The sequence below is a fragment of the Oryzias latipes genome, chromosome 9 (assembly GCF_002234675.1).
Source record: "Oryzias latipes chromosome 9, ASM223467v1".
Classification (NCBI taxonomy): domain Eukaryota; kingdom Metazoa; phylum Chordata; class Actinopteri; order Beloniformes; family Adrianichthyidae; genus Oryzias; species Oryzias latipes.
Genome location: NC_019867.2, coordinates 9,120,303 through 9,141,372, shown reverse-complemented (window position 1 = coordinate 9,141,372; position 21,070 = coordinate 9,120,303). Strand labels below are relative to the sequence as shown.

The following is a 21,070-nucleotide window of genomic DNA, read 5'->3' as shown; positions in this document are numbered from 1 at the left end:
GACGGGATGCATGCCTCTCATCAAACGCGGAAGTTCGCCTCCAAAACCAGCTGCTGCAGCCTCAGCCAGCTCGAACGCCACCGGCCGGACAGTTGGCTGTAGCTCGGCGGAGGGAGCGGCGCGTCGGTCGGTGACAGCAAGGCGGCGAGAGGAGGAGCACGCCGCCGGGGTGAAGTTCACAGATGGCTTCCCTGGGCAGCGCAGATCGGCGGGCGTTCGCCCTGAAGATCAACAGGTACATATTTCTGGCCAACGGATTTGCTCGTGTGATGCTTCTGCTCACTGGATGTCCACAGAGCTGTGGGGGGAACTTATTTTTTGACTTCCTGTGAGGAGGTTGAGAGTGGAGCAGGCGGACACATGTTGGTGCATTAATGCAATAGTCAGTCCGTCCGTCCCGGAGAAAAGCAGCTGCAGAGCACATTATTCCTTAACTTTAAACTGAAAATAAAAACAAAATTAATATATATATATATATATATATATATATATATATATATATATATATATATATATATATATATATATATATATATATATATATATATATATATATATATATATAAATCAAAACAAAAGCCAAAGTTCTCAACTTCTGAAGGGAGCTGTTTTTTTATGATCTGAAATAATAAATCTGTTCATGGATGTTGCAGCCATTTCCTCTTCTTCTTAGTCTATATCCAGTGCCTCTTGTGTGATAATTTCCTGCAGTGAATGAGGTAAAACAGGTCTGCAGAGGTGAAAGAAGTGAAGAGGGATGTGATCATTGTTCCTGCTTGAACTCTCTCCAGGTGTAGAGGAAGTGTGCACATGGAAGTCTATTGTGTTAGCACCTCCTCAATGGTTCAGATCTTTAAATAATAATAAAAATATATGTACCATTGGTCAGCTGTGATGATCCGCAGGTGTTTACAGTCAAGTTAGTGTCAGACGTCTGTTGTTACAGTTCAGTTGGTCAGAGGGAGTGCCTTGCACTGTTTTATGTGCTGAGGTTTAAGAGTGGAGTTCAGAGTCTCCTTGATGTTTGGAATGGGCTGATGAGGAGTCTAAAAGTGAGACATTTCTCCCACTTACTTAAAAAGAAACAGTGAACTTTTTTTTTTTTAAAGGCTGTCAGTGAGTCTTTTAGTGACCGCTCCCCTACTTCCATGCTCTGTTTAGGAGGCTTGAGGAGAAATCATGGCTGTCTGTTTTGTGCTGTGCTTTGCAGAGCCCAGCTCTGCTGCAGGGAGACGTGAGAGATGTTGGGCAGCCGCCTAAATCCAGCGATGAGCCAGCAGAGACGCTAAGCAGAAAATGTTGGCATTAACCTTTTAAACACTTCAGTTTCTTCCTCGTAAAAAATTAGTGTTAATGATTAATGTAAAGTTATGGTTTCAACCAACTTTACTTCATTTCATTTCAATCTGGTTTCATTTTTATTCCTTTTTTTTCTTTTGCATGTCTGCAGCAAAACCCATCATTTGCTGTTTGTTTTTATGTTAGAATACATTATTTTGAAAATGCAACTTCCACTTTTTTTGCTCTATTTTTATTAGTTTCACCTGAAACTTAAATCACACGATAAACCAGTTAACCTGGATTTTACTGATTCAAGAAAATTAGCACCGAAAGGCAGGCATACTTGTGTGAGGATTTCATAAAGATTTCCTCTGATTATCTTTGAGCTCTTTTTTAGAGCGTTCCCAGTGGTGTTTTCATCATGTTTATGCAGTTTTTAGCCCAAATCAAAAAACCTGTCTCATCTTCTGGGACGTAGTTTCTGCAGAGCGGCAGGAGTTCATTAGAAATTTGCGCCTGCTCTGTCTACATGCTCTCCCACTAGCTTCCAAGCTCTCACTCCCCACATTCTTACTTTACCGGTGATTTAAACATGGCGATTGATATTGGAGCTATTCAGTCGTACAGTTTTGAGCCAGATGCCATCTTGCGCAAGGAAAAAAAAAAAAAAAGACGTCCATGGATCTAGTCGTCTGATTGTAGCAGGGATCTTGTGGCCAATGTATTTTCAGCCTTACCAATATGCACTTTGTCAAACTGCATTTCTTTGTCTGCTTCTGATTCACAACAATCTAAATAAAGAAATCCTTACAAATGCTATTCTGAACTTAATTTTCTTTAAAAAAGTCTGCCGTCATCAGAAAAAGGCTAGAAGAACATGTTAAAAAAACTAAAAACATGATTTTCATATTTTATTTATTGTTTTAAACCTCGTTTGAAGGCTTTAAATGGGTTATAAAGTATATTATAGGTTGGAGTTGTTTTACATTGAAAGACATAAATAGCTATGTTAGTATTGCCATAGTAATGCTACTTAAAAATAAATCTAAAATCTATCACAAAAGTTTTTTCCGCCAAAAAGAAATTAATGACTTCTTTCTAAAAAGCATAAAACATGACAGACGATGTAAGAAAGAGAGAACCACACTTCTCACCACATCATATGAGGATGAGAATCCCGCCCACAACAAAAGCTTGTATTTGTTTTGTTTTTTTCATGACCTTCGGTATTTCAATCTGAGATGCAAACTCGTGGTTAACCCGCACAAACGCCATACTGCCTCATCCTTCGAGTTGGGGGCTTTTTAAGCCTGACAGGTGAACTACCTGCAAAGTTTGTCCTTAAAGTTCCACTCCAATCATCTTTTTTATCTATTTTCAAAGCATTCCCATTGTTTTTTTTTTTTTAGATTATGATTATGCCATTTTTAGGCAATAAAAAAAGGTGTTTTCCAGGACAAATTTTCTACAGAGCGGCAGGAGTTCATCAGAAATTCACCCCTGAGTTGTGAGCAGGCAGTAAGCCTGCTCACATTTCCCATCATCCCTTTGTTCATCCCTTTGTTCACACTCTCTCCTGCTAGCGTACGGCCTGTCACAATGCCAAGCTAAAATGGCAAGCAATATCAGAGCTGTCCAGCCGTGCAGTTTGGAGCCAGCTTAGTCGAAGAAAACAAAGATGTTCATAGATGTATTTGTCTGCGATTGTAGTTTGGACGTAGCAACGACATATTTTTATGTCTACTCCTGATTCACCACCATTTGAATAAAGAAAAACTCAGAAACACAATTTTAATCTTGATTTTCTTCATAAATGTCCTCCATCGTGCGAAAAATGCCACAAAAAGATGTTAAAAAACATCAAATGCACTATTTTAATTGGAGTGGGTCTTTAACAGAAAACACAGCAAACGGATTCAAATATATTCAAATAGCAAGAATGTATACGTTAAATAAAAAAGGGGTAGTGGGATGTAATGTAAATTATGTTACAATTTATGCATTATCAGAATAAGTCCAGTTGTTTAAATTTTAAATGTTTTCTGTTACTTTTAATTGTTATTAGGTGCGTAAATGTTCATTAGTTTTCCTCCAAAATTGCATGTACTGCCTCTTAAAATGTCTTGTGACTTAAAAATAAAAATGCAGAGAAAATCCATTGCATGGTTGTGACACGTTGCGCTCCAACTATTTAGTGTTCACTCGGAGGAAAAATCTGCTGCAAACACAAGCTAGACTTGTTGACTTTGGTTGTTATCGGGCTGAATTGATCTTCGCTTTGCTCCTCTTTAAATCGCCGTATCACAAGCGCTTCCTCCTTCAACGTCACTGTCATGTAGGAGTTTGAAGGAAATCCTGCAAACGCTGCTGTCCCTGTCGTTACTGGTTTCACTTCACTTTTTCATCTGGCAGTTTTAAATCAGGAAATGTGTTTTCTGTTTTTTTTCTGATGATCACATGAGGAGAGGAATGGAAAAGAAGACGGAGTCGTGTCAGAAAGATGCTAACATATGTAACAATGTGTGTCAGTGCTGAGGTGAAAAGGCTAAAGGTTACTCTTGATACCCTACAGAAGAGCATGATGTGATTTAAAAAAACATATGGTACCAGGTGTGTGGGCAGCTGTAGGTTTGGGGCCTCTGTCGTTTAGTGCTATTAGGTTGGGAGGGGCTGTGGTTAGAGTTTCATCTAATTTCCTCTGGGTTTTCAGCAGATGTCATCTGTTAACTCTCCACGTCGATTATCGGGCCATTGAGTTAAGAAGTGAGGTGTGAAAAAACACTTGCAGAAATCCGGAGGAATGGTTTGGTGGTGGACGAGACGTTCAAACCCTGCCACTGGTTTTGCTTCTTTGGAGACTTTTCATGTCCTGAGGCCCCTGTGACCTTAATGACTGCTGTGTTTGTGCGTGCCACCCTTTGACAGGAAGTCAAGATGGGGCTGATAGTGTTTGGACCCATTAAGTCTGGAGATACATGATAGGATGAGTCAGACAGTGGGGACATCCCTTTGGAGTCCCTTTTTTTTCCTTTTAATTCACCACCCCACTTTCTGTTTTCCTGTTTCCTTCCAGGTTCAGACCCAGGAGTGAGGAGAACGCTTTTAAGTTTTAAAGAAAGTTAAATTTAAGTTGTTGTTTCTAGAGGAGACTCATCAGAAGGACCCAAAAAGAAAATGTGTAGGCAATAGATTTAGGGAAGTTTCTGCTTTTGTGATTTGCTGTCATGATAAAACAGGTTTTAGGTGAGTTACTGACAGATTAAGGCCACAGTTTGTCTATAAATAATCCCCTCCCAAAAAATAAAAATGCCTGAACCAAATTAGTTTAATCTTGATGAAAGATAAAACAGACTTTCTTTCATTTACCTCAATGAATAAGATTTGGACTTTCCCTATAATTTTTACTATCTCTTAGAAAAATAAAATTATCACCCTTTCCCAGCCATAACACCTTCTTTCTGATCATATTACGAATATACCATTTGTCATTTTCTCATTAGTGTTATAACTCATAAAAGCAATAGATAACAAACATGAACATGCTCAACAATTATGCAGGAATCGTGCAACATATAATGGCTTAGTAACTCGTGCAGATATTATGTGCAGCATTAGCAATGAAAGGAACTCAGATTATAATTGAGATAGCACCATTTGGGTATGAGTGATCAATATTACATTGTAATAAATGTCAGCGGTGAACAGGCAAAGCACAATTGAAATCGTTTATCATGATGATGATGAGATGAGTGGATTCAGTTCACAGCCTGACTGAATACTGGATATGCAGGAGAGGTTTGTGTAGGTGTAGGTGTGTGTAAGTGCGGGGAGGTGCAGTCTGGGGCAGATGTCAGGGTGTGAAGGTAATGTATGGAGTTAAAATGTGACAGAAAGATATAATTGAAATGATTGTTTGTTAGGAGAACTGTCTTTAGAAAATACAGACTTTATTTACCGTATTTTGATAGAGCTGCCAATGATATTTAATGAAAGACCTGCTAATGTGTTCAATTTAAACAAGAGAGTTTAGTTTTCTGACAGCTGCTTGTGTTATAATTATTCTATTTTAACTGAGATTAGGCCTGCACAATATACCGCAAATTTATCGTTATCGCAATTTCAAGCTGTGCAATATGCATATCGCAAAAGACAGCAAATTTGCAATAAATGGTTACATTAGATGTGGCCAAACAATCTTATGGCAGCTTGAAGTGTTTAATGGACTGAAAGAATCCCTTTCTGCATTTGACCAATCAGATGGACCCCTTCACGTTGTTTACTAATCGGATGGCGCCCTATTATGTTGTGTGTTTGCCTCCTATGTCAACAAGGGTCATTTGTAGTATAATTTTTAAGCTGTTGTAATAGAATGGGAATAATATTTTTGGTTGTTTTGCTAATTGTTTATATACCGCAAATTATATCGTTATCGCAATATTAATTACTAATATCGCATATCGCGAGTTTTCTTCATATCGTGCAGCCCTAACTGAGATGAACATGTTAAAGATCACAAACATCCTTATAATGACTTATTCATAATGAAATCTGACTTAAAATGAATGTTTTAAGATTTCAATTTCCATTTAACTTTCTTGATAACTGTTTAAATGTTGCTGAATGTAGGGTAAATATTTGGGGATTTCTATTCTGGGGTTAGGTAAGTCTCGCACCTTAATTTGACAGATAACTTGAGGATTTCTACATATATATATATTCTGTTGTTGTATTCTATAAGAAGTCTTTGCAGCTTTGCATGTTATCAGCTGCTTTATTCTTTCTGTTTTTCTTTTGGTGCACTTTAAAAGCTGGAGAGAAACTGCTACAGAACACAAAATGACCACATTTGTCTAAAAGCTCAATCAGCTTCCCACTGCTGAGGAAGCAACTGTGTACAAGCCAATGATGAAGCAAAGGGCGGACTCTGGACACAGACAACTGTGTAATTGTTGGGTAGTTTCCTCTGTTGAACTTTTTTTGCTCTTATTCTACTGTAACAAAACTTTCTCTTTTTTTCTTCCTTTTTAAGAAAACTTCTTAGATATTTTAAATCTGATGCTGAAGAAAAAAAAGAAAACCCAAAAGCTTGTTTTTAGATCCAAGTGGTCAACTTGAAATATCTGTTTTTTTTCTCTACACACTGTAAGAACTAGTTTGAACTTTGTGTCCGATTACTCAAAGCTATAGATATATATAAATACATATATCCCTTTAAGGTTGTAACTAAAACTTGGTCCCCCAAAACTACCTTTGTTAAATTTTTTAGAAAATACATTTAAATAATCAACACAATCTGTTTTTCATTGTTAAATGATTAACATTGAAAGGTTTTTTTTTCTGTCTCCCTGACCAGAGCTTTGGTTTTGTGGGGGAAAAATGCAGGAGAGTGGCCTGCGGAGGACAGACAGATGTTATCTCCTGTGACGAGCTGTTTGTCTACAGCTGCCAAAATAATATCAGCTTTGCTCTGTTGGCAAGAGCCGATTACTTTAACTTGTCTGTTCTTTTTTTAGATGGGTAGCCTAATCGTTGCATGTAGCCTGTAGTACATGTGTTTGCAAGGATCTCCATATTTTAGTTTCACTTTTTCGTTTTCACTCCTGAAGTTGTGAAGCACATAAAGAGAGGAAGACAGAGCTGAGTTTGTACATCCAGCCGGAGATGAAAATCCTGCTTTTGGTGTTTTTAACATGTTCTCGTGGCATTTCTGATGATGGAAGACATGCGTTTCTGAATAGTTTTCTTATTTAAGTTTTTGTAAATTAGGAGTAGAAAAAAAATCCAGTCTGAAAAAGCTGCTCCTCTCCATTCTGATGCATCCACTTGTAGACGACTGGATCCACCTACGTCTTTGTTTTCCTCGTCTGATCTGGCATCGGGCTTAGTCCCGCCCACAACTCAGAAGCAAATTTCTAGTGAACTACTGCCGCTCTGCAGAAACTATGTCCTAGAAAACAGTGTAGGTGTTCGAATGTTTGGCTAAAAATGGCACAATCATAACAAAAAGACCACTGAGAATTCTTTTTAAAATGGATCAAATCATGATCGAAATGGGACTTAAACGGTCCTGGGTAAAACCTGCAGACGGGCATTGGTTGTATGCATGATTTTCGTGGCAGACATGGCTCCTGCGATTGTTTCTTACCAGAATGATAAAAAATCAACTCATGCAATGCAACACAATGAGAAGTGTTACTCAGCAGGTTTTAAATAAAATTAGCCACATCATAAAACCAGAGTCTATTGGGGTGCAGATTGAAAGTAGAGGATATGTTTAAGGTCCATTTGCAACCACTTTCCATTGTGTTATTGTTTAAGATAAACAAACACACTGCTGCAGTAATCCTGCTCAGTGCTCCGTCATTGAGTTTTTTAATGTGTGAACAAGCACACGTGTGTGGGTGTGTGCTTGTTCACCTGCAGGGTTAAACTTTTCTTGAGTTGAAAGTACACATGGGAGAATTGCACAACATCATTGTTGCTGCTGACGCAGAGACTAAAGTTGAAACTATGCTCAGGCATTCCTGTGCATGCACGTGCATATATGTGTGTGTGCACTAATAAGTGCTTTGACTTTCACTAGTATGCCTCAATTTAGTGCATTTCTCTGAACTCTGTGGAGAATAATGGTTTTTTGGAAACACGTCCCGTTTAAAGACCTTTCGTGCTGTTCCTGACCCAACTGCAAGACAAGAATTTTGCATCAATTGCCAAATGTGTTGTACAATATCCTATCTTTTTTTCCCTTAACACTGTATTCAGCCAAAGAAGCAGAGACTTTTAAGGTTTGCTGCAACAAAACAGTTCTTTCCTATCAACAGTGATTATTACCAATGTTTATCTTTCATGTCTTTTGCAACACTTTTTGGGGTAAATTTGAATGGATTTCCCCAGACAATTCCATAATCTTCTGATAGTATGGAGAAACTGAACATTCAGATTGTGTGAAACATTGGCAGTTTAAGCCACAATTTGAGTGTGTTAGATACACACCAATCTCCCCGATAGTCCTTATTCCTCCATTCTGCTTTTGTTTAAGGCTGTAGGAAGATAAAAAAAAACACTGATGTCATAACAAACACCATAGGACTTGATGTGCGCATGAGCTTGACCACAAGGAAGGCAGCCAGTAATGTGACCCATTTGCTTAAATATTTGCCCTTTAACTGGACTGCGTGGAAACATGACAATAAACAGATTGTGACACTCAGACCTGTAAACACAGCACACATGCTTATTTACAAAAAAATCTGTTCTTTTGCATGAAGCTGAGAAGGAGAAAAAAAGACTTTCTGCTCCGAGTTTGGCTGCTCTGCAATGACATGCTGGATTAATTACAAAGGAAAGGACAGTGAGCTCACTATAAGATGGAATGTGTACAGCACATGTAGTCAGTCTCCATTCATATTATTCCATCTTCCCTCACTCTTTTTTTTGAGAAAGCTACACACAAAAATCTCTGACACACACACTATCTCCAGTGTATTTGAATTCTGCCCTATTCATGTGTCATTTTAATTTCCTGCCCAGTCCGACCCTTAAATCAGGACATCATTTTATTCCATTGTCTGAATGGTTGCCAGCATGGCAAAGGCTTTTCAGGTCAGTAGAGAAAGCTTTCTGCAGCTGCTTTACAAAGAGTCTCCATGGCTCTCAATGGAATTGTTTCAGTATCTGTTCTGAAGACGCGGATAAAAAATGTGCAACATTTCTTGTAATGTGTGTAATACCTGCATACATCATTTTGTCACACACTATTATCCATTAAAATTGAAAAATCTGCTGTGGTCATTACAGGCACTCTTCTGCAGAGATTCGGCGAAACTTCAGCGGGAACCTTGGCGCTTATCACACCAGAACAAACTCCAATACTTCGCCCACAACCTACCTCACAGTGGTGAGTTTTCTTTAAAGTGAACACAACTTAGTTCTGTGGGGTTTATACTCCCCACTCACAACATTGACACATTATTTTACAGACTATAAGTCGCTCCAGAGTACAAGTCGCAGAAGCAAAAAAATGCATAATACAGAAGAAAAAATCCTATATCAGTTGCATTGGAGTATAAGTTGCAATATTGGGAGAATTTTATTTAACAAAATACAGGAACAATAACAGACATTTCATCTTTTAATAATATGTGAATAGATATAAATACTAGGTTGAATATACAGTGTGCACGCTTCACTAACGTAACCGTATTGGAATATAGGAGGAATGGAGTAAAAGTATATTAGCACAACATATGAACAATTATTCACAACAATTATCCACAACTCTTTATATCACTATAAATCACTAAATCCATTGAATTCTTCATCATATGTCATTTCCTGAACAACTCCGTTGAGGTCGGCACTTCTTCTTCTGCGTTTCTGTCAGTAGCAAATACTGATACAAACGCCAAAAGTGCTTTCAAGTGGTTGTTAGTGGGAAGATAACAAACATAACTTCTTTTTTTTTTTTTTTTTTTTTACTAAAAATAAAAGTCGCACCCCAATCCAAACTATGCACACAAAAAAATGCGACTTATATTCTGAAAAATATGGTATACATAGAACCTGTCCTTTTTTTAAATGACATACCCGAAGCAACAAAGGATTAGACTGTTATTTATTTAAAATATGACATTTCTTACTCATGTGTGGTCTTTTAAAGACACTGCAAAGAGAATGACCATTTGATGTGCAGAGATCTCTGATGTAATGCTGCTCTTAAACAGCTTTAATGCTTTTGCTTACACAACTAAAGTGTTAAAAATGTATCATCCTCTTTGCTGTCATTAGCCTGGAGAATGTCTGACTCAGTGCATTGTCTAGTCTGGAAGATTATGTTTTAGAATTCCAACAATTTTGCCGCTCGGTAAGAAAATACTTCTGCGAAGATTGAAAGAGTTAATTAAAAATGTTTGTTTTCTTTTTCTTTGTACAGTTGGATTAATATCCTATCCCAGTGGTTTAGATGGGTTCAGTTTCTGTAGTAAAATGAATGCATTTATACAATTTTTTTTCCCTCCAGTACTGTAGCTAAATCCTAGCATCTAGTTTATGATTTTTGTTTTTCTGTCTTTACCAGGCACACATATGATGGACAATAATGTTTTGCATAGATTTGTTCTACCTTTCTCTCCACCCATTTCTACTTCCTGTTTTGGTCCATATCATTTTTTTAAAATTTATCATTGATATATCTCTACAACTTTAAATTGCTGGCACTCCGACAGAAATCCTTTTGCAGTAAGACTCATTGTGGGACCAATAGCTCTTTTCTGGATACTAAATGGTAAAGTCGATAGAGCTGAACAGGCAGCACTTGGACCATCCTACTCCAGCTCGTGACATATACTAACCTGTTTGGCAAATGGGTCAGTGCCTCTGCACATGACAGGCGCAGGATAGAGCCTGCTTACCTTACAGCTTATGCTGGCAAATCTTTAATATGTCTGGATTTGAGAGAGGGGCTTTAAAACCATAATCTCTGGCATGGGAGTTTCCCATTATTCAGCAGTCGAGTCTAGCCGACAGATGAGTGATGTTTGTTGCTGCTGTGCTAGAACAACATGATAATGCGTACAATTCTAATACATATTCATGCAATCATTTTGAAATGAGGTCCTCTTATTAAATATGTTGCCAAGTTGGTAACAAACATGTTCTTTTGGACATATATGCAGATATGCATATATGTTTTGCATTTGTCTTTGAGTCTGCAATTTTTGCTCTTGTACTGTGAAATATGGTTGGATGGAGGGACGCCCTGTTGATGTCACTTCCTGTCTTGTGGTTTCTGATTTGAAGCTGAAAAGCTTAAGATTGCTGTCAAAACTTTTATTCACTCTGTGACGACAAAGTTCTTTGTATGTGGGGCTGTTCACACAACTTCCACTTTCAGTCTCTTCCGAGCTGTCAGCTTGTAGGAAATGTAAGGATGAATGTTAGGAGCGTATCTGTGCTTGGTTGGGGCTTAGTTTCAGCCAAAACCATCTAGCGTCAGTAGATGCACACTGTTACTTAAGTTCCTATATCCGGAGTGCGCCATTTTGTACACTTCCTTTTTATGGTTCACTTTTCAGTATTCAGCAGTGGTAAGTGTGCTTCGGTTTAAAAAGTGCATTCCCTTTGTGAAGCTTGCATATTTGGTTATTGTGCTTGACTGTAACATAGCAGGTTGATTTCTAGCTGTACTTTTAGGACTTCAAGGTTGTACTGCATGTCTGCTCTGTTTGTTGATGTGTTCTCAGGTTGACGCTGTTCTTAAACAACCAACATTTTATAAACAATCTCATCTAAAATCATTATGTAAAAACAAATTTACTTTTTAAGTTGGTAATGCACATTTGTTTTGCTGCATAAAGTTTTGTTAGGAACTGTTCCCAGCACGGTGACTAGATTTTCATTTGGAGGTTCTCACTAAGAGCCTCTGATGACTCCATAGAGGAGCAGGAACGATCAGAAGCATGCATACATTTGCATGCATTTATTTTAGTAAAGCTCTGTGCTAAAAGAGACAAAGAAGCAGTACAACAATGATTATTTGAAGTCTTTGGCTGGAAGCACACTTTTAGCAGAAAGTGGACGGTCACTGTTGTAACATTTTCTTTCTTCTCTGCAAAGGAGTCTGTTTTGAACTCCTATGATATAGGTTTTTCCATGTAGTTCCCAAAGTTTTGTCATGTTTTCCATGCTAACCAATTATACCTTGTTACGGGATTTTGCTCGACGTTTACCAGAGACAAATATGCCTTCGGGTGTGTTGATGTGCAAAGACATGTCTAAGAGAAAATGGAATTTCCTCTCCTTTTAAAGTGGAATTGCTGATTTTAATTTTTTTTATTCTAATGTTTTTGTAGCAGCAATTCTTTGAGCTTTTTTTCTGTGCATACCTGCTATAAGTGGAGTGGAATATATTTTTTGCACTTGTTGAATCTATTTTACAAAAAGTATGTCTTTGCTGCATCATGCATGATAAAACTATTATCTAACATTGGTCTTCCAGTCAGTTTCAGTTTTGTCTGCTGTGGTCTCACTGCATCACACATGCTTTGTGTAGGTCATTTAATAAGCACAATAAGGAAAAAAAAAGATGGGCTGTTTTATTAGTTTTTCTGAAGATATAGTGCTCATCTTCTCTTTTGTGCACCTTTCGAAGAACTGCTTCAAAACCATACATGTAACAGTCTAAATGTGCTGCACATTCAAACAATAAGAGATTTAAGTGCAAGATTTTAGACATTTTGCATGGAAAACAAAAATCAGCTGTCTGGTTGGAGCAGGTTTGGTCCAGGTTCTATTCTTAGGCATGATTGAGTCTTTTGTTCCTAGACTGGTATGAAGTGTTCATCATGCCCCAGCTTGTTTAGCCATTTTCCCGTCAGTTTTCTATCACATCATTATTAAATTTTGACTGAGGGAGGAGTGTGCAGTCTCCCTTGTCACTGTAAGCATTTTTTTTAATAGCTAATACCTTTGCCAAGAAATTAACTGACAAAATTCACTTTTTACTTATCTCTTTAGAATCTCAATGTTGACACCTCTTTCACAATACTTTTCTCAATCTTTCCCTCCTACCCTCAACCAAATGGTTTTCTCCAGCCTCAGTCTTATGAAGCGGTGGAGCCCTTGGACCTGGAGGAGTTCCTGATGTTGCAGTTAAGAAGTGAAGACTTGGCTCTGATGCAGGAACTTGGAGACTTTCCTGACGATGACCTGAAAGTGGAGCAGGTGGAGAAGGAGTGTCGAACAGTTCGACATTTTGTACCTGAAGAAGGGTGGGTTACAGGACAGCAAGTACTGGAAAAAATACTGCTTGTTTTAGAAAGAATAGTCTGACGGAGAGAAGCTTTAAAAAAAATACAACAGTTTTTTCTGTCGTTGGAAAAAGGAAATAGGAGTGCAAATTTTTTTTACTAGTATTGTTTTAAAACTTGTTTCCTTGTTATTTTAGTTTATTTAGAGCATTTATTCTTCCACAGTTTAGCCGTGAAATCCAGGTAAAGATCTGGAGATAGTGAATGTTTTCCCTTGTCTGATGAGGTTTCTTCATTCACAAATGTCTGTGTGTGTGTGTTCTGTTGTCTTTACCGCCCATTTTCAGAGGGGAATTGGATCCACATGTGAGAGACTGCCTTAGGAGTTATACCCAACCATGGCTTGTCGTCTCTAGAAGGTAAATCCCAAAATTCTGCTACATTATGAACCTGCATCTGTTTCTCTTAAGCACATATTCTGCACATGTGCACTGCATGACTTTGTTGTAAATTTATGTTGCTTTCAAAAGTATATTAAACGTGCAGTTTAAATGAGGATATTTATGCTTTTTCTGATGTTTTGTGTCTGTTTGTGTTTATAAAGGTGCCAAGGGGATGGCTGGAGCACATATTCAGAACGAGTCGGCCTTCACAAAGTCCTTCAGAAGCAAGTCTTTGAGTCCGATTTTCAGCCAGAAAACAAAGACAAACCGGTAAGGATCAATGACATACAAACACTCTGGTGTTTAAGGCCTAAAAAATGATCCCTAAAAACCGCAAAGCTGACACTAATCTGTGTAGGTTTAATGTGAACTGCATCATTACTATGACAGCTTAAATACAGAAATCAGCACTTTAGCACCTTTAGTTCCAGTGTTTACAATCTTTCGACTATCATAAATCTTCAACCGTTTTTACATTTAACATAATTCAGCAGATTTTGAAGCGGAGAAAAGCAGCCCTGCGCTGATATGCAACAAAGTGCTTACGCTATCCACATAAATCACCTGATTCTGTTGGAGAGAAAAGCGGCCTTGTTACGTAATGCAACCAAAGTAATGTGTTGCACATCGGTTTTTGTCCCTTTCTGAATCAGCTGATTCTGGGTGAACATTTATATGGTTGAAGAGTTACGGTACGTCAAAGAGTGCGTGTCAATTACGTGTCGCTGGCGACAGCTCCAGAGCTAAAGGGTTAAATTAGCAAACTCCTAACTCCTCGGGTCAAGGGGATGTGAATGTGCGTGAAGTATTTCCAAAATGCTCCAAACATTATGGCTTCCACCAAACTTCCAAACTTTGTACCAGGAATACCAGGTCCGTTTTTGTATACAATCAAGCTCAATCTAATCCTTATACACTGACATACAGGATAATGATGATAACATTTAACGTAAAAAAAAAATGTCAGGAAACAGTTTGGAAACTGCCTTAAAAATTCAGACACATTTGACAGTCTCATATTTTCTAATGGTTGAAAATGTTGATTTTTGTCATTATTCCTTTGCCTAATAAAGGTTCTGCTTAAAGGCCTATTAGCAATTACTTAAAACTAAACCTTTTAGATTTCCCTACTGAATCTTTTCTGCAACACTTTCAACATATCTATGCATCATTCTGCTTACAAGAAAACAAAAATCCTATTTAAATGATCTTAATTGTAGTGCAAATAGATTAAGAAAAAAATCAGTTTATTCTGACTTTTGTTGGATTTGTACCTATTTTGTTATTTTTTTAAAGGGAATGCTTTCTGTGTTTCTAGTGGTCCACATAGAAATCAAACCATGTAAAATAAAAAGCTGTCACAGATCTGAGCCTTTGTGACTTCCATAGGTGCTGTTAATCAAATTAGTTTCAAAATGTCAACCGCTGACATGTAAAACACCACACGTGCAACTAACTGATAATTAACATGGACAAGAAGGCACTGGCCATACTTTCAGTGGGAGTTTTTGCCTCAGTCTCCCCCTGTTATTACATCGGGCCAAGTTCCCGTCCTCTCTTGCTGCCCTTTCACTTGTTTTTCTATCTCACAGTGGCCAAATCCACAGCTCCCAGAATTCAGGTTCCAGCCATCCAAGTCTGTCTCTCCCTTCCACTGCCAATCCCGTTCTCATCCAGTCTCACCAGCCCCCCTCTTTTGTTGTTCCACTCATGCCCATTCTGGTTAATCACCCCAAACCAAAAAGGCCCCTTATTACCTCTGCGGGCTTCCCATCATCTCTGCCAGAGAGAGAGCGAGTCCCAAATAGAGGAAAACAGCTTCATTGTACTTCAGCGCTTAATAATTATTGGATGGCCTAGCCTGCTTTAACCCTGGGATTGTGTTGTGGGGGTCTCTTGGAGCCACTACAGGGTGGATGCTCGGTCAGTCTTAGCCTATAGTGTGAAAGCTATGAGAGCTTGACGGATGATGGAATAGAAAGAGACAAGAGGAGAGGGTGACAGGAGGGAATGGGAGCAGTGAAGATATGCCATACCTTTAGGCAGGAGTCTAAAAACACTCCATATGGTGCCAGCACCAGTTATCGAGGCCTCTCACTATTTTCCTAAAACATATCTATTAATCACCTTACAAGGAGGCTATATGCTATTTTCTGTTTTCTTTTCTAATATGGGAAAAAGATCAAAATAGAGGTGAGTTTAAATCACAGCATTGCAAATCAGTTTATAAAAATTCTAAAAACATGGTCCTATGTTACGATCTTGTCTTTTGATATTAAAGTTTCAAAGTGTCTGTGCCTTTATTTCAGATAAAAAAAGCTTTACACACTGAACAAAAATGTCCAATTAAAATGTAGGAATGACCTGGAGCTGTTTTTAGGATGTTTGTTTAATTAATAATGAAAAGTATTAGTTCCAGAGCTCTGACAAATTCTGATATGTTGTTTTATGTAAATAAAAATCATTTTTACATTTTACAAACGTTAAATTCATTCTGTGGTGCTACCATAGAGTTAAACTAAAACACCACAAGGCTAGGTCATTGTAATAAAGAAAAGGAAACACAAAGTTAAGTATTGCTAAAGTGGCTTTGCATGCATGTTACAAAAATAATTAATAAATAATTAATTTTCTGTGCTAGGTCAAGTTTTTCTGAAAACATAAAAAACAAAACCATAAATGTTTCCAAGACAAAAAACAAGAAAGTCTAGTCCAGTTAAATGGCTGTTGGTGCTTTATGTCAACTAATGACAAAAACAGAAAGCCATTTATTTTTAATGTCTGCATTGTTGATGGGGAAAACCAGTTCTACTTGTACAGTAGAACTGGTTTTATGAAAATAGAAACAGTTTTTTTTTTTTTTTTTTGGCCCGCCATGTCATTTAATGTGGCCCGCGAGAGCACAAAAGTTTTTAGTTTCTTAAAATAATTTTTTTTGTAGTTGATTACATAATAATTATGTGTAGTTGCTGTTGTATTTATTCAATGTTTGCTGGTCTTATGTTTGTATGCAGACAAATTGTTGTCATCAAACCATCAGTTGGATGCAAAGCTGTGTGCAGCCTTTTTGTGTAAAATGTTACACGTGTAATACATGTTCTTTTTAGCTCAGTTTTATGTTATTTTTCTTTATTCACTTGACAGCTTGATCCTTCATTAATGGAGTTATGTGGGTTTTAATGAGCGGACAAAATGTAAAAGGATTCATGCTAGAGTAACAAGCAAACATATGTTCTCTATGTAACTGTTATTGTCACTTTAAAAAGTTTTAATACATAAATAATGAGTTTTTTAACATCAAAGAGTAGTTACATTTATTTTTCATTACATTTAGTATTTACATGTATAAGTTATATCTGGCCCTTTGAGGACAACCACTATGCTGATGTGGCCCTCAGTGAAAATGAGTTTGACACCCCTGCCCTAAGCCTTAATTGGTATCCTTGTTTAAATGTATGTTGATCAGGCCTAGAGTAGATATTAACTGCATTAGCTGTTTTCTTTTGTTGCTATACAATATTAAATACATAGATTTATACAATCTTCTCATAATTTACTTTGTGCCATTTTTTTGCCCTAGGTCAAATCTCCAACTCTAGAGGGTTTGACTGATGACTCTGGGCGTACGCTGACCTCATCTGATTTTAACTTGCGATGTTTGGCCCCGGACCAAAGGCTGGAAGAGCTGATGGCCTTCAGCAGCCCAGACGAGCTGGACCGCCTAAACCAGCAGGAGAGGAATAGAAACAGACACCCTGAGCTTTTTGCTCTCTATCCACCACCTGATGAGGTGAGCCACTGATGGGACCATGCAGTTAATGAGCTTTAAAAGAGTCCATTATCCTTACTGTTGTTTCTAATTCTTATTTATGTTCAGTGCTATATTAACAATAACATCCAACTATATTTCAAAAGTTCAGTAAAAGACAACATTTTTTTAAATTAATAAAATATATTTGTTATGGGAAAGATTTCATTTTTGATGGAAATGCATAGTTTAGTAGGTGGTCATGTCATACATGTATGCAAAATAAAATAAAAAAGTGAAACCTTTTTGGTTTCCTCTATATTGAAAAAAAGGAAAGTAAAACTTAAGATTAACAACAGTTTGAGCGTTTTTGTGTTTGAAAACCATAGACAAATTACAAAATCCTTATGTTAATAAATGAGCACTTAAGTGATTTGGAAGTTACATTTAATTTAATTCTCTTTATGGCTTTGTCATTCTGGTCCTAATGTTGTGAAAGGTTTTTATTTCTCTGATTGATGCAGAAAACAAGCTTTAGACCACTCGAGTTTGCAGACTTTTCTGTTATGTTTGTGTTGCTGTCTTTAGGTCCTAGCAGAACGTGTCACCTGGAATCAATTGTGGAAAAACAATTGTTTTTTTATTGTTTTGATGTATTTGCTGTAGTCAAATTCTTGTCATATTATCAGAGTTTTTGGCTTTGCTTTAGCTGTCAAAATTATTTCTTTGCATTTACTTTAAAAAGGCAAACTTATAGAGATGGTCGTTGCATTGTTTACTGCAACATGGGACAAATCTGAGCTCTTTTGTCGTGCTCTTTTTTTATTTGACAAAACTGTTAGTGCTGTTTTGAGTTAATATGTCTTGATATTTAGGAAGAGTGACCATTTATACATGAATGTCAATAGATTTTTGCTTGACAATGTTAAATTAAACATCTAAAGGCTCTACTTTAGCGAACTACCTACATTACAGTGTCTCTTGCAGTGATTACACTCGTTGATCCTCTTTTAATCAAGTACATTTTGGAAATAAAGTATCACTAAATTTTTTTAAACCTTTAATTCCAATGTAAACCTCGTGAGCTTAAGTTCCATTCTGCATTTTGATTCTTTGGTCTAAGTCTCAAAATCTCCCCTTAGAGGTCAACACACCAAGTCATCCATCTCCATCTAACTCTTTCCTCTCCATCCTCTTTGCTCACACAAACCACACTCATATCCTCCTTGAAGACGTACATGAAATGTCTCTTTAGTCTCCCTTCAGGGCGGAGGTTGCTCCAACCTCTGCATCCTTTGACCAGCTTAATCACTGCCCCTCTTCTCAACAGTGATCAAACTATTTGAGTCCACTTCCCTGCATTCATCTCCAAAACATCTAACATCTGATGAATTCACTCCTGATGCTTTCCATCCTTGTCACTCTCAAAGAGAACATCTTCATCCCTGCTACCTTCAACCCTGCCTGCTGTCACTTTCTCAGAGCCACTGTCTCTAAGCAAGCATGGCTGCTCTCACCACAGTCTTCTCCAGCTTTCCTTTCACTCCTGCTGACACCCTTTAGTGACACACCACCCCTGAAACCCATTCCAGCCCGTTTGCACACTTCTTTACAGTTTTTGCTTGAAGATAATATATATTATAACATGCAAATCCTTTGGCTGAATTTAAGTTTTTGTTTTAGTAAAGACCAATCTTCTTTGCTGTTGTTTTCCAGGAAGATTCTGTGGAAATCAGACCCATTCCTGACTGTCCTAAAGAGCATGTCGGAGAGCGCATCTTGATCCGGTGCCAGAGTATCAAGTATGTCAATCATTTGTATTTCACCCTTTTGGAGGGCAGAAAGTTTCCTTCCACAGCTGCTGGCTGTTTGTCGAAACCAATATTTTCCTATTAAAATTAAAAACCCACACGATTACCAGAAATTCATGAGCATTAATTTCTCCTCATTTTGCATTTTGGCAACTGTTTGATCATTTATTTTCTGACTTTTAATATTATAACCTACAGAAAAACAAAAAGTTCAAAAAACAAAAACAACAGTGCATGTTCAATCAGGTTTCTGATGTAAATGATGTATTTATTTAATTTTCTTTCTTCATTTCTTAGGTTTGAAATTGACATTGAGCCCATATTTGCTACAATGGCTTTATATGACCTGAAAGAAAAGAAAAAGGTAAAAAAAAAATAATAATAACCCGAAAAGCATTAAACTGTCATCTATTGGATTGAATATTTTGTTGGAAATTCAACGTTGTTTGATACCTTCATCTGTGTGTCGGATAAAAATCACAATAGACAAAAGCCGTGCAGTAATATAATCCAAATTGTGTTTTTTTGAGACATCTTGGATAAAATGTAAAAAGTCCATCTTTTAGACTAGATATAAAGTATTGATGTAAACATACTGATTAATCAAAGCGTCATTTTGGTGCTCTTTTGTCAAACAGTGTTACATTACAACTTATGACAAAATACAGATTTGGAATTTTGTTTGTTTACTTTGTTTCTCACAATTGTTCATTTCTATGGATTGCCTCCCATCTGCCATAAGTAAGAATTAGAAACACGGTCACCCACGGCCTGCTCATCGTGTTCAACAAACAAACTACCTAATAGACGGTTTACATGATTGCAAGAAGCCACAAGTCCTTCAAATGGCAGATTTTGACCCTCAAATGATTTCAAATAAAATGGAATGTGAGCATTTTTTAAATTTTTCCCATCACAGTGGTTAGCAATTTTGCATGATCGGTTATCATGATCCTTCAGGGTGGTCCTGGTTCTTTAGATCTAAAAAGTGGACCAGCTTAATCTACAAGTCTGTTTTAAAATCATCATCCTTTCGTATTTTCTGTCTCTGAGGATTGTCGTGTGTGGTTCTAGTACTGTTTAAAATGAGCAGGGCTTTGCCGTTCAGCTGCTCTGAGCTGCTGCTGTTTGTCTGCACTCTGTGGATTTATACAGCTGGGTGGATTTCATTTTCTGAGTAAAAGGACGGGAAAGATTAAGTGCAGAGAGCTATTTGAGATCAGGTTTTATCTGCTGGGGTTGCCTCCCACTGTCAGCACTGCATCCATGTTTTCAAGCTTGTTAGAGAGACTAATGACTTTAAGATGCTCTCCTGGGTAAGAGAGGATAGTTTTACCCGTCGTTGTGAGCGCCACTCGCACAGACCCTGACAGATGCTGCATCTCGGGGCCTTTTTTGTTGAGTTTTTGTTTTAAATGTTTTGAATTCAATCTGTTGGCTGTCTCTTGTCTGTCAATGCGGCCTTGTTATAATGGCACGTGGATATAAACTGATCAGGGTCATAGACTGAGCATGCAAACGTCTTTTACTTTAGAAAAGAATGTTATTTATCATACTTTGCATAACTTTGTGATTGTTGATGCGTGGGATTGGCTGCAATGCAGCCGTTTGACAAGAGATTTATCAAGAGGTCTTTTCTTCCCTTTGTGTTTGTCCAGTTGGACTCTATTTTAGTAGATGTGCTTTGCAAAAATTTTGACATGACCCTTTTTGAACAAAGTAGTGTGGAGCCTTTAAAGATTTTTAACACCAAGTGTTCCCCGTCATATTTTCAGTTCTGCATCTAAAAGAGAGGACTCCCACATTCTTACTGTCTGTTTTAAACAAACTGACCAATCTGATCTCTTTTGACACTAAATACCCCTATTTGAACTGTGGAATCAGAAGTTGATTGATCCCAACTGCTGACATAATATACCGTATTTTCCAGACTATAAGTCGCCCTTTTTTTCATAGTTTGGCAAGGGGTGCGACTTATACTCCGCAGCGACTTATATTAGAAATAAATTGAAATAAATACATTGTTAACCCTCCTTATGT

The 21,070-nt window shown here is 37.5% G+C and overlaps 1 protein-coding gene across 3 annotated transcripts in view; it reads left to right on the top strand.

The window, feature by feature from the left end:
* The window catches only part of dock8 (dedicator of cytokinesis 8), a 52,814-nt gene continuing 31,744 nt past the window's right edge, over positions 1-21,070 (top strand). The window contains exons 1-8 of one of the 3 annotated variants that reach the window (XM_023958357.1): positions 1-235; positions 9,079-9,178; positions 12,874-13,049; positions 13,376-13,447; positions 13,633-13,741; positions 17,052-17,261; positions 18,936-19,021; positions 19,328-19,394. In XM_023958357.1, the coding sequence (XP_023814125.1) occupies positions 183-235; positions 9,079-9,178; positions 12,874-13,049; positions 13,376-13,447; positions 13,633-13,741; positions 17,052-17,261; positions 18,936-19,021; positions 19,328-19,394 (873 nt within the window). In that variant the 5' untranslated portion in view covers positions 1-182. Of the gene's footprint in view, positions 236-9,078; positions 9,179-11,126; positions 11,367-12,873; positions 13,050-13,375; positions 13,448-13,632; positions 13,742-17,051; positions 17,262-18,935; positions 19,022-19,327; positions 19,395-21,070 lie in introns of those variants that run through there. The other 2 variants (XM_023958356.1, XM_023958358.1) reach the window with 2 other exon arrangements.